The sequence below is a fragment of the Sphaerodactylus townsendi genome, linkage group LG10 (genome assembly GCF_021028975.2).
Source record: "Sphaerodactylus townsendi isolate TG3544 linkage group LG10, MPM_Stown_v2.3, whole genome shotgun sequence".
Lineage (NCBI taxonomy): Eukaryota > Metazoa > Chordata > Lepidosauria > Squamata > Sphaerodactylidae > Sphaerodactylus > Sphaerodactylus townsendi.
In genome coordinates, this window is record NC_059434.1 from 82318193 (window position 1) to 82332287 (window position 14095).

Below are 14095 nucleotides of genomic sequence, written 5' to 3' on the forward strand. Positions count from 1 at the left end.
CAATGTCACCCCCCACCCCCATGTCTCTGACCCCAAGCTGGGTGTACTACAGCCATGGGAAAAGCCTCAGGTTAAAGACCTGAACTAACTAGACCTCATATAATGCAGCTAGGGGGAAGTTCCTGGCACCTCTGTTGACTGACAGCAGCATTCTCAAAGACCAACAGAAACCCTCTTCCTTCTGGACAACGGCTCAAGAGAAGTCTTAGGGTTGACTGGCAGGTCCCTTTGCATTGTAATTGCAAGGTGTTCTTAATGTAACCTTTGAAACATTTTTTTCCAGTTTTTAAATGATCACTTAAGATGATTTTTTATATATATATGCTCTTTTATAAATGTGTATTTTTTAAAAGTATGCATTAGTGTTGTTATCTGAATGCCATTAAAGGGTTCAGTTTGGTTTACAGCTAATTGGAGATTTCCAGCTACTTAACGCAGCTCCTATGCTTCTGATACGTGTGAACTGCCGCTTTTCCTAGTGAAGCAGTGTCTGAGGAAAACCAGATAGTTTTACGCTATCCAATGCCAAAGAAGATTTCCACCTGGCAGGATGAAAGTCAACGACAAGACTCACGAATGCCAGCCCACGTTTTCTACAAACGAGAGATATCAGAACGCCGGGCACATACCCGAAAGTCTGGCCAAAATGCTTCAAGACTTGGCGCTTCCGGGCAAACAAACCCCTTTCGAGAGCAACTGCGAAATTACCTGATCAGCCACCGCACGAGCCAATTTGTCCATTCTCGAACCAGCTTCAGCAATCTTCTTGGCCGCGTTAATGACATCAGACGTATTCTTCAACGGTCCCTTACCCCTGGAACAGACAAGGTAATTACGGTGGCATCTAATTAAATTAGGGAAATAAACACCGTTAGGATCCCGCAGAAGGGGTTTTCATATTTTTTTCTCCCCCCGCCGCAAGCTTTTTCAAGACCCGTGCTCTAAACGCCTTTCCAATTTAGAACAACATCACCTTTAAACTACCTGTTATAGCATACCTTGATTAGTTTTTTTAAAAAAAAACAGGGAGCTGCTGGATTTCTGAATATGCTCCAGAATGCTTCGCCAGCATTTTCTTTGATTTTGCCTTCAAGCTCGTGAGCTATGCTTAATAGTATGTGCATTTTTAAGTGCTCATTACGACGATATCCCGGGTGGAATGCAACCCTCGGTTACTCCCCGACCTGTGTTTACTGCAGAAGGTACCTCATCCAGTACAAAAGGCGGAAAAGGGTGTGTGTGTGGGGGGGGGGGATAGATTCCTTGCAAGGATTGTCATGCCCTTATATAAAGCCGTGGTGCGACCGCACTTGGAGTCCTGTGTTCAGTTCTGGTCGCCGCATCTCCAAAAGGATATCGAAGAGATAGAAAAAGTGCAGAGAAGGGCAACAAGGATGATTGAAGGATTGGAGCCCCTTCCTTATGAGGAGAGGCTGCAGCGTTTGGGGCTCTTTAGTTTGGAGAGGAGACGTCTGAGGGGGGATATGATTGAAGTCTATAAAATTATGCCTGGGGTAGAAAATGTTGACAGAGAGAAATTTTTCTCTCCTTCTCACAATACTAGAACCAGGGGGCATCCATTGAAAATGCTGGGGGGAAGAATTAGGACAAATAAAAGGAAACACTTCTTCACACAACGTGTGATTGGTGTTTGGAATATGCTGCCACAGGAGGTGGTGATGGCCACTAACCTGGATAGCTTTAAAAAGGGCTTGGACAGTTTTATGGAGGAGAAGTCGATCTATGGCGACCAATCTTGATCCTCCTTGATCTCAGATTGCAAATGCCTTAGCTGACCAGGTGCTCAGGAGCAGCAGCAGCAGCAGCAGGCCATTGCTTTCACATGCTGCATGTGAGCTCCCAAAGGCACCTGGTGGGCCACTGCGAGTAGCAGAATGCTGGACTAGATGGACTCTGGTCTGATCCAGCAGGCTAGTTCTTATGTTCTTATGTTCTTATGTTCTTGGGAGAGGGGGCGGGAGCAAGATTCACAGCAAAGGTGCGTTGCCCACTCTGGGATATATTCGGATTAAACTGTGAAAACGCTGTGGATTTTTATGAGCATTTGTCATGGCAACTCTTTCTTTTCTTTTGTTCGCTGTCACGTTTCAGCCATGATGATCCCATAGGATTTTCAAAGCAAGGTACGAACAGAGGCCCTTTTCAAGAGAAGGGGATTGGCCAATAAACGCGGGTGAAAATTACATGAACCCATCCTCACCCCGGCCCATTCGCATGGCTGGCTGTCGGGGCGCGTGCCTCCACATGGAAGTGCATCTTTTTTGGGGTATTCTTACCTGCCTCCGATACATAGCCCTGCGGGCAGGCACGGCCAATCCCCCAGAGTCACGATAAGGCCCTGCATGTCATCGTGGCTGCACAGATGGAAGCCGGGGAACACAAAACACACCCAAGATTCTTTCGTTTTAACATGCCTCCAGCCCGGCCGTTCACTCGGCCATGGCTGCTATGTGCATTCAAACAGGTTATTCTTGAATAACCTGGGTTGGGGAGAGGGAACACTGAGCGTATCTGCATTAGGAGAAAGATCCGTGTGAAGTTCCGCCCCCCCCCCTGGTTTTTACCGGTGTGATCCAGGTTTAATTGGCCCGTGTGGAAAGGGCCAGAGGTGGTTCGCCATCATCTGCCACTGTGTAGCGACCCCAGAATTCCTTAATGGTCCCCCACCCAATTATTAGCCAGGGTTGATCCTGCTTAGTTTCGGAGATCATTCAAACATTTCTTTCAAAAATATTAGAACTGAATATTGATTTGCTCACAGCAGTCAGTATGTAGAATCGGTTTGGTTGTTGGAAGTTAAAGCATTTAATAAAAGGATGGGGAAATTTGGTAGAGTGCAACAGTTATCTAATTGCACCCTGGAATTGGAGGGGGCAGAAGGAAAAGACCTACTTAATTCTTTCTGACCATTTGCCCCATTTCAATGTGTGTTGTTTGGTATTCCGATGCGTAACAAAGGCCTAACTCAAACTCACAGAGGTGGTAAACCGGTAGGGAAGGGCCAGTCTCCTGCTATAGCCCAGGAACCTGTTTCCTGTACCGCCGCCCCACCCCCAACAGGGCAATTTGCTGTCATGCTAACATGTGATGTCACTTCCTGTATGATACTCCAAGGTTTACCATAGGCTTTCAGAAGAATAGTGATAGAATATTAGGCAAAGTGTCATCCTGACCCAGTAGATTCACTTCCGGTCAGAAGTGACATGTGATAGCAAAAATCTTGTGGTGTAGTGGCTAAGAGCAGGTGCACTCTGATCTGGAGGAACCAGGTTTGATTCCCAGCTCTGCCGCTTGAGTTGTGGAGGCTTATCTGGGGAATTCAGATTAGCCTGTGCACTCCCACACATGCCAGCTGGGTGACCTTGGGCTAGTCACAGCTTCTCGGAGCTCTCTCAGCCCCACGCACCTCACAGGGTGTTTGTTTTGAGGGGGGAAGGGCAAGGAGATTGTAAGCCCCTTTGAGTCTCCTGCAGGAGTGAAAGGGGGATATAAATCCAAACTCCTCCTCCTCCTCCTCCTCCTCCTCCTCCTCCTCCTCCTCCTCCTCTTCTTCTTCTTCTTCTTCTTCTTCTTCTTCTTCTTCTTCTTCTTCTTCTTCTTCTTCTTCTTCTTCTTCTTCTTCTTCTTCTTCTTCCCATCCTCCTCATGCTTTACTCCCACATTTCCAGAAACTGCCCAATCCAGTTGGGTAACCCTACTGCCAATTCTTAAGAAGGGTCATTATGCAGACCTATTTTTGAATCTCTGTGTAAGAAGGCTGAGGCAGTTCAATTGCAAATAAACATGATCAACAGCTTCCACTCAGAATACACATCACTGGCCTAAGATGGGCAACCCGCTAACTCAGTATGAGGGCCGTCTCGTCTTTTGAATGCGCCTCTTCTTCTTCTTGTCTCCCCCCCAGCCCCAATATGTGATTGACTTTGGTAACTTTGTTATGGGAATAAACGTCGCTCTGAGGAATAAGAACGGACTGTTGAAAACCCATGCCAATTTTTGCACAACCACATTAATATAGCTTGTGCCCCACCCTTCTTTATCGTTAGACTTCCTCTGAATTGGGAGGCTGGGTCATCCAAATGCTTCCAGATCCCCCAGTGGCAGGCAGAGGCGTACCACCCAAGGGGACATATGGGGACAAATGTCCCCAGGTTGCAGCCATTTAGTCACGTAGGGGCGGAAAATTGCCCCCCCCTCCTCCCCTCTGGGTCCAAACACTGACTTCTGGTGCAAAACAAAGTTGTGGTGGGGGAGGGTGGCTGTTGGGGGGGACACTCAGATTTTGCACCAGGCTACATTTCCCCTAGATATGCCACTAGAGCCGTGGTGCCGAACCTTTGGCACTCCAGATGTTATGGACTACAATTCCCATCAGCCCCTTCCAGCACGGCCAATTGGCCATGCTGGAAGGGGCTGATGGGAATTGTAGTCCATAACATCTGGAGTGCCAAAGGTTCGCCACCACGGCTCTAGTGGCAGGCCAACGCACATTCCTGCAGCTGTTCCTCTGACTGCAAAATGCATCGCTTCTCCTCATGTTGATCTCGTGTGAAGAAGACGAGGCCGGTCACGTACCTTGTGAAGTCTGTCATCTCCATCATGATCATGCACATCTGCTTGGCCAGCACGATGATATCGTTGCCGCTGTCGTCCCACTTGGCCACTTCGGCATCCAGCTTGCTCTTCTCTTGGTGGAAGATCTCGACTTGCTCAGCAATTTTCGCCTTTTCCTCCTGGGGAAGCTGAGCCATGATCGCCTGAATAAAAACAAACGATGGTGTTTTTTTTTTTTAGGGACAGGAAAAAAAAGTCTTAAAAACAGACATGGTGAAAAATCATCTTCCACCCACTTCTCCGTAACTGGAGCAACCAGCCTGCAAAACTTCAATCTTGCATACAACAGAAAACTGGTTGGGAGACTTTGCTTCTGCTTATGGTTATTATCGGGGGAGGGGGGAATCAGGGGTTGCAAGAGCCCCAACCCTTTGGCCCTTTCGGGTTTCAGATTTTTGTGCCCTGGAATTGTGAAGTTGAATGCTACATGTGGAAAGTCTTAAACCTGCCAGCTGCGTAATTTCATACTGAAAATGCACAAGTTGATTCCTCACTGTTAACATTTATGTGTATTCTTGCAACCCTCCATTCCCATGCAACTGGAGTAAGTCCTCGTCCACACTGAGGTGGTAAACACTACAAATAAGGCAGTTGGATTCCATAGCTTCATGGGGCTCCAAAGTGCTCTGATCCTGGGGAATGTGTGCACCAGGGGTGTGGGGGAAAGTGGCACCTGGGACCAGCCCCCTAGGCCCCCTCCCCCCACAGCACCCCACCCCTCGACCCCACCCACTTACCTTAGTTCAGCTGGCTGCAAAGAGCAGCCAACTGAAAAAGAAGCCTGTTCTGAGCCACGGGGCCTGGCTGGTGGGGTGGGGTGGGGCAGGGCGAGAGGGAAGGGGGCAATTTTCCACCCCCACATGACCCCAATGGTATGCGCCTGGGGGGGTGCCCCCCACCCCATTGGAGCTACATGACTGGTGTGCACACATTTTAGTGACTTGGTCCTCCTCTGAAGTTTTAACAAGAATTGCCCTCTTATGGGTTTTAGACTTACTGAGAGCTATATCTAAATTTGTACCCCCCTATTAAGGGATGGAATTCCTTTACAGGGTTATCTTCGTAAGTGATTTGGCAGCTAAGACTGAGATCCTAAGGGCACTTTCCTGGGAGTAAGCTGTGTTTCAAGTAGACCGGCTTAGAAGAAGAAGAGTCTAGATTTACACCCCCCCGTTCCTCCACCGTCAGGAGTGTCAAAGCAGCTTACATCCCTCCCCTTCCTCTCCTCACGACAGACACCTTGTGAGGAAGATGGGGCTGAGAGACTTCTGAGAGAACTCAGCACGTTTCATGTGGAGGAGTGGGGAATCAAACCTGCTTCCCCCGATGACAGCCCACCGCTCCAGAATAGAGTCCCACCACTCCTATCCACTACATCATGCTGGCTCTCTGTTAGGATTGTTCATGAAGTCCTGCAGGACTGGGGCTTGTTCTGGGGACCATCAACCAACTCTGGACACAAATAGGAACAACTATATACACCTCCTAGCAGAAGCATAATGAGTGGTTGGCAGGTGAACCAGGTCAAATCCCCACTTGAAATTTGCACGCAGATCCAAACTTGTTCATTGTGTAACCGTGTCCTCTTCATCAGAGTTTCTCCCTCCCCACCACAGCGAGCACACAGCAGACACACGCGGTTGCAGAACTCTTAGCAATCCCCACTACCAGGGGAGCTCGCTTCGCCGGTCTCCCCTGATTGGCTGGCATGCCTTGATGGGGCGGGACCTTTTCCCACTGCGGAAACATACATTGTAGGGGTGTGATAAAAAAACCAGCGTGTAAAAGTTTAACGTTTAACTGTTTAACTGTGCAAACAGTTAATCGTTACCTGTGTAAACCATGAACGATTCAAAGTTACGCGTTTGACAGTTTAATGTTTGCATCCCCTTCTGCTGGCCGATTGCAAAAGCGGAAATGAAACCAAGGAAAGGCTGTGTGTGCATCGCAGAGCTGATTGGTTGCCCACATTCCGTGTCACACTCCAGGGCGGGAAACGAGTCAGAGTTTCAACCCTCATCCCTCCCCTCGGATCAACTCTGAACCGTGTCAATGGGGTCTATGCCACTTGCAACCAGATCCTGCCGGAACGCGGATTAACGGGGAGAACGAGCGCCAGAAACGGAATCTGCCACACAAGCAATGGGGAGGTCATCCCTCAAACCTGGTTAGTTTGTCTTCTGAAACTTGGCTAAGACGGTAGTGGGGATTCGACCCCAGAAGGAAGTAATTTGAGGGATCAAAGTGAAGACAAGCCTTGCACTGAAATAAAATTTATGCACATTTATGGAGCTTGTATACCCAACTACCATTGAGATTCCTCAAGCACAAGAAGACCGGAGCAGCTCTTCCAGGGAGGAGAATGAAAAACTTCATGTCAGGCAGAAAACCAAAGAAACTTGTTCAGAGCAGAGGTCACCAAGAAGCTAAGCTTCAGAAACAGGTCTGGGAGAACTGATCGCTGGAAGATACGCTGACATTGTTTGGGGCGAGAAACGTCCATGTCTGCAGTCTCCTTCAGTTTCTTTTCCAGGGTCTGCTTGGTCAAACAAGGACAATCCAATCTACAGAATTATCAGCTGTCCCTTATTCCAGTTCGGCAAGAGCAAGTTGAGAAATCAGTCTTGACAGGTGGACGTTTGATGGTGGTCTAGCACGGGCTGTTGGCTACACTCGGCAGGTCTCAGCCTTCTCCCTTAATATAACAACAAATAATGAAGTGAAAACTGCACAGGACTGTGTTCTGATGGGCCTATTGGTTGGGAAAAAAAGAAGAAAATAAAATAACTAATGGTGGGAATCTAAATATCTGCAAAATCGGCAGAGTGGGACTTTCTTGCTTCTTCCTTCTGATGCAGTCCACTGAATTTCTGTTCCATTAAGAACAGTATAGGACCGTTGTGGCGAACCTTTCGCACTCCAGATGTTATGGACTACAATTCCCATCAGCCCCTGCCAGCATCGCCAATTGGCCATGCTGGCAGGAGCTGATGTGAATTGTAGTCCATAACATCTGGAGTGCCAAAGGTTCGCCATCACTGGTATAGGAGGTCTGCAGGGGAGAAGGGAATACCTGGTAACTGTTGCTCTCCCCCATACCTGGACATGGAAATGTCATTTTGTTGGAGGAACTACATGGTTGAGTGAGTACCTGCAAATAATAACATAACCTGTGATATTTACACAGTGTCAGCTGTGACATCAGATGAGGGACAACACACGTCTGAAACCTACAGGTCTGGTACCATGACCAATGTTGTCTCCGTATAATGGTGGGGGAAAGTGCCATCAAATCACAGTCATCCTATGATGACCCCCCCCATAGGGTTTTCAAGTGTGGTGGTTACAAGCAGGTGGATTCTAATCTGGAGAACCAGGTTTGATTCCGCACTCCTCCATCTGAGTTGCAGAGGCTTATCTGGTGAACCAGATGGGTTTCTGCACTCCTACATTCCTGCTGGGTGACCTTGGGCTAGCCACAGTTCTTCAGGACTCTCTCAGCCCCACTGACCTCACAAAGTGTCTATCGTGGGGAGAGGAAGGGAAAGGAGCTTGTAAGCCACCTTGAGTCTCCTTACAGGAGAGAAAGGTGTGATATAAATCCAAACTCCTCCTCCTCCTCCCTTCTTCTTCTTCTTTCTTCTCCTCCTCCTCAAAGTGGTTTACATTCTTCTGTTCTCCATTTTACCCTCACAACAATGATGCGAGGTAGGTTAAGCTGACAAAGTGTGAATTGGCCCCAATTCTTCTTCTTCTTCTTCTTCTTCTTCTTCTTCTTCTTCTTCTTCTTCTTCTTCTTCTTCTTCTTCTTCTTCTTCTTCTTCTTCTTCTTCTTCTTCTTCTTCTTCTTCTTCTTCAGGACAAGAGACACATATGGCTGGTCTGCCATCGTCCACCTTGGCGTAGCAACTCTGAACTTCATGGGTGGTTTCTCATCTGAGCACTAACCAAGGCTGATCCTGCTTAGCTTCTGAGATCTGATGAGATTGGGCTAGTCTGAGCCACCCAGATGAGGATCTCCATGCGATATCGACTCTATTAAACCCATTCCGAAGACTTGTATGGAGAAAGCTCTGTGATGTGATCTCACTGAGACAGTCGGCACAAATATCTAGGGCCTCCCACATTAACCCACTGCTCGTCTTTGCTCCTTTTAATACCATGCTTCATGTTCTGTGACATCACAATGATGTCAAAACGTTTCCCAAAGATTACATGTACCAAGTAAAATCTCACTGACCACCTTGTACCAAGTGATATTTGGGCTCCCAACAACCTGCCTAGTTGCCACCAAATAATGTAATTGTGAGGACCTCTATCTGCACCCGAATGCCGTCTGAAGCCAGGAGCTGCTTAAAGCCCTCTTCGCTGCGATTTTGTCACTTTGAAATTTGTCTTTAATGACTCAGCCCCAATTTCAGAATATTACCTGTTCCCAGAATGAAATCCAACACATTCCTGTAAAGTGAAGGAGTAGTTTATGATCTTTACGCAATGTTTTCTCAGGTTTAAAGGTTGCAGGTCTCTGATGCAGCATGTCAAGGAAATAGCTGGCAGAAGCTCCTTCAGACCCATTAAAGAAAGATTTTTTCTTAAAAAAAAAATAAAGTCTCAAAAGCTTGATGGAGCGGGAATCAAGGAAACCACATCTACGGGTCTGCTGGTTGCCAGTTTGCTATCGAGTCCAATTCTAAGTGTTATCTTCGACTTATAAAACCCTTTTAATTGACATGATCTCAAAAGAGAAGGTTGACATGATAGCCATGTTGAGATATTTGAAGGGATGCCATGTTGGTGAGGGAGCAAACCTGTTTTCTGCTGCCGCAGAGACTACGACCAGGAGTAATGGATTCAAGGTACAGGAAAAGAGAATCCACCTAAACATCAGAAGAACGTTCTGACTTTCAGGGCTGTTCAACAGTGGAATGCACTACCTAAGAGTGTGGTGGAGTCTTCTTCTTTGGAGGTTTTTAAAGAGAGGCTGGGTGGCCATCTGTCAGGAGTGCTTTGATTGTGTGTTCCTGCATTGCAGGGGGTTGGACTGGATGGCCCTTGTGGTCTCTTCCAACTCTATGATTCTATGACTTAAAAGGATCTTATGCCATTGATATCTTTGATGTGTGTGTGAGACTTCCTAGTTTGTGCAGGGCTTCTATCTGTTCTGTTTAGCAGTCTGGGCAACTCGAAACCTGAGAAGTAACCTTCTCTGCCCACAAGAAATTGATATGGATGAATCTTTTTAAACATTTTGTTTTTCAATTATCTCCAGGGTGATGTACATCTACTAGTGCTGAATAAGTTTTTATATATAATTTCTTCCAACTTTCTAAAAAAAAAAAGAAAGAAAGAAAAAGGATCTGCCATGAAGTTACAACATAGAACAGCAAAATTATAATAATTACTTTTGAAGATCAAATGGGCACTTTGAACAACGCTTTCCAGACTGCGATGCCGTTTGGCTCCAGGAGTTTCACCAAACTCCGCAACACATTTAATGGGGGATGACATCTATTTAAGTGTCATTACATTTTTTTCTTGTTTATGTCACTTTCAATCAGCTGCATTCTCACTCGCTACATATTTTTAAAATGCTCTTGGCTTTTTAAAAAATTCATAATTGACCTTTTCCAAAACCGGGGGGGGGGGGGAGGTTATCTATAAACAGGAAACGGGGGAGGGGGAATGGAGGGAAAAATGCTGTTAATCAAATTAAAATTCAATGCCGGAGTTTTAATTAGGTCTTATCAATGCAACTCGATAGCCTGAAATGTTAACGTGGAAAAAACCTTCTCCGGAAGGAAATGACAAAGGAAAGAAAAAATCCCCCCTCCTCTCTACATTTGAATGAAAACACAGGGCCTGCTCTATGCATCTGACACTCATCAGTATTTCCAAGGGGAAACATGACATTCACAAAGCAGTGCCTCTTTTAGAAGAAGAAGAAGAAGAGTTTGGATTTATATCCCCCCTTTCTCTCCTGTAGGAGACTCAAAGGGGCTTACAATCTCCTTGCCCTTCCCCCTTCACAACAAACACCCTGTGAGGTGGGTGGGGCTGAGAGAGCTCCGAGAAGCTGTGACTAGCCCAAGGTCACCCAGCTGGCGTGTGGTGGGAGTGTACAGGCTAATCTGAATTCCCCAGATAAGCCTCCACAGCTCAGGCGGCAGAGCTGGGAATCAAACCCGGTTCCTCCAGATCAGAGTGTACCTGCTCTTAGCCACTGCTCTTAGCCACTACGCCACTGCTGCTTTATCGGATTATACTTGGAACTCAACCTTAGTCAACACTCTAATCTTGATTGCAGTGGAGTTTTTCAATAGCAGGCATACTCCCCCCCCCAATAAAAAAAACCCCCAGTGTCGGTCCTTGATTAGAAATAAATAAACTGGAAATGTGCACGCCACGTTTGCCGCACACACACACATAGTGAGTGAGAACTCAGTGTGTGTGAGTGCGGCAATCGTGGCGTGCACATTTCCAGGTTATTTATTTCTAATCAAGGACCGACAAGGAGCCTGAATAGTATTAACGGCTTCTGTACAGCAGCTTTGCAGCTATTTTGCCTCCGGTCTTTCCCGTGCAAGGACATTTTCATTGCCTGATAGCTCCTGGGTCACGTATTTCTGTAACAGCAACACACAAAAAAGACTAGCATTAATTTGGGGAGGAGAAGCCTGAAGCCTGTGAATTCCAGCTTCCTTCCTTTCATTTTTAAAGGGGTCTTCTCCGTGGTTTGCTCAGCCCTGCAGAACTATGGACTTTTCCGCACAAGTCACAATGTTTCCAGGAGGATAGTGAAACGATTTTCCCTCCGTTTGGAACTGGAAACGTTTCCAAGCACCTTTTTCTCTGGCCCCGTCCGCACATGCAGGGAGCAAGCTTGTTTTCTGCTGCTCCAGAGACTAGGACCAGGAGCAATGGATTCAAGGCGCAGGAAAAGAGATTCCACCTAAAAAAACATCCTGACAGTAAGGGCTGTTTGACAGTGGAATGCACTACTTTGGAGTGTGATGGAGTATGTGTTGAAGGGGGTTGGATTTGATAGCCCTCAAGGTCTCTTCCAACTCTATGGCCCTTTCTGCACATGCGCGGAAATGTACCTCCACTGGTATGAAATATACCGGTGGAGGGTCAGGAACCGTTCGCACGCTAGCGTGCGCGCAGCCCTGACTTCCCCTGCAGCCGGAGAGGCGGCGGTGGTCCCCTCCACTCACCTTCTTGTGCAGCGTCCCTCTGGAGGACTGCAGGGACCCGCCTACGCTCCCCTGCGACCTCCAGAAGACGCTGTTTATCAATAACCTTGCTCATTGAGCGAGGTTTTCAGGGGCGGCTTCATGCCGCCCAGGGAAAGCCAGGACGGCGCTGCTGCGCAGCAGCAACGTGTCCTGTGTGAATGCTTTCCCAGGGATGGCATTTTTGCCGTCCATAGGACGCTGTATTTGGCCCATGCGGAAAGGCTCTATGATTCAATTATTCATTAACATGGGACATGCTACTCCATGACAAGCCCTACTACGCTGCTGCTACTCAGGTAGGGTCATACTTATAATCAACATTCCTGGTAAGCTGTGTGGATGCATGGCCATGTGGGCACCATATTGGTGCTGTCCAGATAAAAGGCCACCTGGCAGGGTTCAGGTAGCTCAGTTCCACTCAGCACTGGCAAACTGTTAGAGGTATTATTCCTTATAATAATTAGCCATTTTAATTTTTTTAAAGAAATGTAACATCTAGCACAGTGATGGCGAACCTTTTCGAGACCGAGTGCCCAAATTGCAACCCAAAACCCACTTCTTTATCGCAAAGTGCCAACATGACAATTTAACCTGAATACTGAGGTTTTAGTTTAGAAATGTTGGCTCTAAGGCGTGCATTACTCAGGAGTAAGCTTGGTGGTAGTCGGCGGCTCTGCTTTGAAGTAATCGTGCAACTCTTCCGACGGGTGAATCACGATCCTAGGAGGGTTTACTCAGAAGCAAGCCCCATTGCCAGCAACTGAGCTTACTCCCAGGTAAAGGATCACGCTTTAGTTCTTCGCATGAAAATCAGTGAGGTTTAACAGCATTGATCAGGATTACCTACACTGCTTCCCCAAAACTAGGTCTTAGGTTTAATGCTAATAATCGACCCCAGCGGCCCAGGCCAGATGTAGGGGTGTGTGTGTGTGTGACTCTGTTTGCACGTGCCCACAGAGGGGGCTGAGTGCCACCTCTGGCACCCGTGCCATAGGTTCGCCACCACTGATCTAGCAGCTAAACACACACGTGTACAAATTAAACATCAGGCCCAACAACAGTGATGATTTGCAGAGGAAACTCCATGCTTTAAAATGATCTGCAAGACGAATTAGCACATCATAATGCCGGCTGAACCCCTCCGTGCTTTTTTAACATTCCATTTCCAGCGAGTTCCCTGTGACAGAACATTCCAGACCTGGCAGATGCTGCCACTTCGGCTCCAGTAGGCAGCTGATGCAAGGAATGATAGAATTAGGGCATCTTCCGATATTACTCTTTTCTTACATGGAAGACAAGGCAGCAGATGGAAGCTGAAGCTTTTCACTTGAGTAAGACGCAGGAGAAAACAGAACTGAAAAACATTCTGTGGCCATTTACACATGTTGTGTAACCTTTGCTGTGAGCGTGTGTAACCCCCATGCTCAGAATGGGTTGACCCAGTAAGGGGTGGAGACTCAAAGCAGCAAGAGGCTGCAGACCTCATGTAGTTTGGAGGAGACAAGGCTACCAGACTCGGACCTTGATTGGTATAAGCCCTTAACACTTTGTTAAGGTAACTGCAATGTTGTTGGGAACTACTGGGAAGGTGGTAGTTTATTTTTGCTATGTTGTAAATGTTGGAATTTATTGTTTCAGGGTTTCTTTTTGTGGTTGTAATGGGTGAGATTTCTCCTGGAAACCTTCATCATGTTGAAGCCTGTTCACCAAGCCCTTGGAGTCTTCAGGAGCCAACCCACTTGCAAAGAAGAATTGGACTTGGCAGTATCAGTAGACTGTAAATAGAAGGACTTGAAAATGTAACCTGAACAGGACCTTGAAGTGTGATGTTAAATGTTGATGTTATATGTTAAGTAAACCATTTTGTTTTTAAAATGTGTTGTTGCAAACTCATTCCAAGTTCTGCCCCACAGAACCCACAGATAGAGGTTACACGTGCATTCCTTTGGGTTTGATTCATGGTGACACAAAATTGTCCCCCCCTCCCCCCAAGTCACTATACTCACTATACTCTCAGAGAATCTCTGCAGTTTTTGAAAGCTGTTAAAGTGTGACTTTTTATCTCCTTCTGCAGGGAAAGTGAAGGAAATCACCGTGCCCTAAGCTTTCTTTGGGTTTTCTTGCTCCTCCCCATCTTCACCACCACCACCACGACAGCAGTTTCTCCCACCATTTCAAAATGATAAGGGCTTCCTTTTTAAAAAATATAAATGCTGGAAAAGACC

The 14095-nt window shown here is 46.9% G+C and overlaps 1 protein-coding gene across 1 annotated transcript in view; it reads right to left on the minus strand.

Moving 5' to 3' along the window:
- The window catches only part of CTNNA2 (catenin alpha 2), a 542314-nt gene that overhangs the window by 42742 nt on the left and 485477 nt on the right, over positions 1 to 14095 (minus strand). Inside the window, exons 13-14 of the mRNA XM_048508766.1 lie at positions 4597 to 4778; positions 709 to 814 (exon numbers count right to left, since the gene is read on the minus strand). Of these exons, the coding sequence (XP_048364723.1) occupies positions 709 to 814; positions 4597 to 4778 (288 nt within the window). The remainder of the gene's footprint in view (positions 1 to 708; positions 815 to 4596; positions 4779 to 14095) is intronic.